Source organism: Saccostrea cucullata, unplaced genomic scaffold, assembly GCF_032062105.1.
Source record: "Saccostrea cucullata isolate Sc308-1 unplaced genomic scaffold, CSIRO_AGI_Scuc_v1 ctg6835, whole genome shotgun sequence".
Taxonomy (NCBI): Eukaryota; Metazoa; Mollusca; class Bivalvia; order Ostreida; family Ostreidae; genus Saccostrea; species Saccostrea cuccullata.
In genome coordinates, this window is record NW_026934987.1 from 16,601 (window position 1) to 20,707 (window position 4,107).

The 4,107-nt window shown below is 33.2% G+C and overlaps 1 protein-coding gene across 1 annotated transcript; it reads left to right on the forward strand.

The window, feature by feature from the left end:
• Positions 1-885: 885 nt before the first annotated feature.
• On the forward strand, positions 886-3,705 carry LOC134241683 (oncoprotein-induced transcript 3 protein-like). The gene is made up of 5 exons (XM_062723709.1): positions 886-951; positions 1,961-2,024; positions 2,292-2,321; positions 3,144-3,335; positions 3,569-3,705. The coding sequence occupies exons 1-5, from the start codon at positions 946-948 to the stop codon at positions 3,703-3,705; spliced, it is 429 nt and encodes a 142-aa protein (XP_062579693.1). The 5' UTR covers positions 886-945.
• The last annotated feature ends 402 nt before the right edge of the window (positions 3,706-4,107 follow it).

Here is a 4,107-nt window from a genome sequence, read left to right on the forward strand (position 1 = left end):
CATATGTTTTCAAATTGAATGTCATGAAAATACCCTATTTTCTACATAATTCTGCTAAAGCCCTAGAGTACGGGAAAAAGAAAGTTTAAATTGATTATGACGTCATAATGGATCTAGCTCCAAAAAATTAATTCTTCAGTCATTTAAATATCTTACCTTAGAAATCTGCGTCAAGTTCACCGTCTGCAACGTCATATCTTTGTGACGTTATTTCTCTGTTTTAGCAAAAATGCCATAAGGCCCTTTTGTCATACTGGGCGCAATCATATCGAAAAAAGATATTTCATTGAAAATGGGAGGGAAACAAAACATTTCAAAACATGTGTGTATTTCAATTTTTTTCTCAGAAGTTTTTGTTCAATCAACTTTTACAAAAGCACGGAGATTGAAACATTTTACTCGCCATATGTGTTAACACTGCCCAGACCTTTAATTAATTTGTCATTTAATGACTCAGACAGATTCGCCGAAAATAGACACAATATTTGTGTATGCTGCATATTGATTTTTTTTAAATACCCATCTGTTTATTGCTCAACTCAGGAACGGGAAATCCCCGATTCTCGTATTTTTCAGTTCAGTACGTACACATGGTGCATGCATGGCTGTGTGCTGGATTTTAAATTCAACGAAACTGTATTTCACTTCCTTATTCCGTAATGATCGATTGATACCATGGACACCATTGTTGTTTGTGTATTCATTCCAAAAGCATAAAACGCTGTTACATTCATCGATTCGATTGAACGTCCTTTATCCATAACTGGGTTTTAAATGCCTTGGCTTGAAACCCTTTATATTTATAGTTTTCCAGTCTGCGCAGGTCCGATATGTGCGATACGAGTGTTGTTTATTTATATCCGATACACATGGAATCTGATCTCGGGGGAATAAAAACAGGAAGACTAGACTCCTATTTATCTACGATGTGAGGAATAAAACAAAATGAAGGTGGGTTAGGACTTCTTTGTAGCAAACTCTGATCCTGATTACATTTCTGTTGTTTTTTTCTGTCTCTATCTACTTCCTGGTATACATACAGGTAGCTGTATGTATTTTTCCATGTGTTTGTGTGTCTACATACTTACAGGTTATGCCTGTGAAATGCGAAATGATGCACTCGCGGATTTTAGAGGGGGGGGGGGGCTAGCCCCCCCCCTTTCGTGTCCCCCAAAATACACATATTTTAATAAATCAATATTTTTTGGGCCCCCTACCCTGACCTCAAACTCTGGTCGCCCCCACCCCACCTTTTGAATATTTCTGGATCCGCCACTGTGATGTGTGTATGTTTGTTTATTCATAATTATATCTTAAATTCAAAAATATAAAATTTTAAAAATAATATTTACATGTCATTGTTTCAGAAAATAAATATAATTCAAACAAAGGGGTTAAATCATCAGACATAGAAATGGATCATAATACATGTACAAGTAAGAAAATGCCAAATTGCCTTTTCCAATACAAAAATAATTTTAAAATATTGTATGCCGAGTCCTTCGCCCAACAACAGCAGGTAGTTTATTTTTCATTGAATTGAAAGTCTGCACTTAAATCGTGATAACTTTATGTGTTTTTGTTCCCGAAAAGAAATCAAATAATGCAAAAGACAAAGTTTTGTATGACCAGCATTGAATGGATCAATATTTCATGTTTTTGGTTTTTCCTGCATTGATTTGCCTTTTGAATTGACTCGACTGTTTTTTAAAGTGCAATCGATATGATGCAAACGTTATGTATTGCTGGCAAGTATTCAATTATTGGTTTATGTCCTTGAATACATTTCGATTATTGAATTTTGAAGGTAAAAACATTGAATGTTGATTTATTTTTGTTTTTTTTTTACTGTTTTAATGATCATAAGTTGTTTATTGATTCAATTTTACCTCTCTCATTTTTAAATATTAATTGAAACCTGAAACATTTGTAATTATATCTTACTTTTATCATTTTGCAGCAGATCAAGTTTTCTTTCCTGTCAATATTTTCCGTCTTCATTTTAAATTCAGAGATTCATGTAGGTATGTATATTTAAATTCCTATTTTTATTCAGCGAAAAAAAATTAATAAAATTGACTGACTCTTTTATTCAAACTTCTTGATATCATTAATCTTATTAGATTTTAATTTATTCATGGAGAAAGCAATTGTTTTTGGAAATAACACATCAAAATGGAGATGACAAAATGGTCCAATGCACAAAATATCCATAATTCCTAGATCTCATTCATTATCTTTTTGTCTATGTTCTAGTTCAAACTTTCAAACAAAATTATTTTCATTGATAGAATCAACCTATTACTGCGGTGGTGTGACTGGTAAGTTTGTAATTGTATTGTCTTTTTTCTATATAATTAGCGGAGTGTCTTATCTGAATACAATTTTACAGGAAATTTGACATGTTGAAATAAAAGCTATATATAACTTCTTTGACTTTTTGCTAATTTACGAAAGACAATGCTTTAAAAGAAATAAAGTGAAAAGCTCATAGTACTCTTTTTATTTGGTCGGATTCGGAGGTTAAGTGAGGCCTGGTGCCCGGGTGGGGGGGGGGGGGGGGGGGGGTGATACATTCATAACCATGTCATGGTGATTTAGGAAAATGAAGAGGTTAGTCTAAACAGGGTAGGAAACTCGTTAAAAACCTTAATATGTTCATTAATCCAGGTATTTACAATCTGTTGAATAAAAGGTATGTTCAATAGTCGTTCTATAAGTAAACGGCAGAAGTGGTTGTTAAAACATGAAATACGTTTTACAGCAATCTAACTTAATATTATTCCTACATTTAATCTAAAGTCAACACAATACCCATGGAGTCTTAGTGTGCCTAACATTTTGTGTTGATAAAAAGTATTTAACTGCCACTTAATTATTTTGAATTTCATCTTGTATGTTTTGATTTTAATTATTCAGCACCACTAAATATTAATTACAGAATAGAATAAATTCTCCCTAATACATGTACATGTAATAACTCGACAATAAAAAAGATACATGCAGTATGATTCACTTTGAAATTCTATACATTTCAATGTCCTAGTTATAAGAAAGCAGAATATATGTATCTGAATAAACTTATTCAATAATAAAGAATAATTATAAAAAAATACAAATACCTTGTCAATATTTTTTAACAGATCCCTGTACGGCAGCCGGGGAGCTTTTTGAGCCGTATGCACGAACCCAGAACTGTCCGTATGACGGGACACAATCTCATGTCCCATGTGATCGATACAAGACGCCGGGATGGTACAAGTCAGACGAACCTATACTAGATCAGTGTCCCACCCTCAGCAGCTGTGGAACTATTTATCCTGTCTGGTATAATGGTACATTATCGTTTTTAAATTAATTTTTTGATCAAATCGTTTTATTATGTATAGCTAGCTTTGGGCATTTACTTATCCTATACAATTATTTTTGCTGAACTAATCTTAAAGTCATACTGTATACTAAACAAATTTAGTAATATTCTTTTTCTTCAGAATGCATGTAAGTGCTAGATTTGGGTTAGATTACATATCAAACTCTAATCTAAATATAAGGCGACTTTTCATTCCAGGAACCTTGCCACAAGTAGCTGATGGTGTTGTTTCCAGGAAACTCTGTAAAACCGGATTCTCTAGTTGCTGTGTTAAAGAGTACGATGTTCAGATCAAGAACTGCGCACCCACCACGTGTACTGTCTACCAGCATTAGACGCCTGTCCTAAAGATTCTGTTTGGGTACAGCAGGATTAAATTTCTAATTAAGTCTTAATAACAATTTTGTTTAGAAATATCCACACAACGAGACAATTATTCACATTATTGATGCCGATTTCCACCTCTGGATTTCGAGAGTTAAAAAGTTTTAGATATTAACGTTTCAGGGAGGGAGCTAAATAAGGCATTGCCTGCCTAATCTCATCCACTTTTATTTGAATAATAAAATATGTATCAAAGAATAAAAAAAATAAAAGTTTTCAGGCATTATGGTTCATAAATTTAGTTGCATATCTACAGGAACAAACGGATCATGTGAATATCCGACAACAACATCTACGACAACATCTACGACAACACCAACAACAACATCAACAACAACAACAACATCAACAAC

What these genes read in the sequence shown, in the direction of transcription:
- LOC134241683 (XM_062723709.1), top strand. An exon ending in AAATTCAGAGATTCATGTAG is followed by an intron (nt 2,025 to 2,291) that starts GTATGTATATTT and finishes TTTCATTGATAG; the next exon opens with AATCAACCTATTACTGCGGT. An exon ending in TTATCCTGTCTGGTATAATG is followed by an intron (nt 3,336 to 3,568) that starts GTACATTATCGT and finishes TTTTCATTCCAG; the next exon opens with GAACCTTGCCACAAGTAGCT.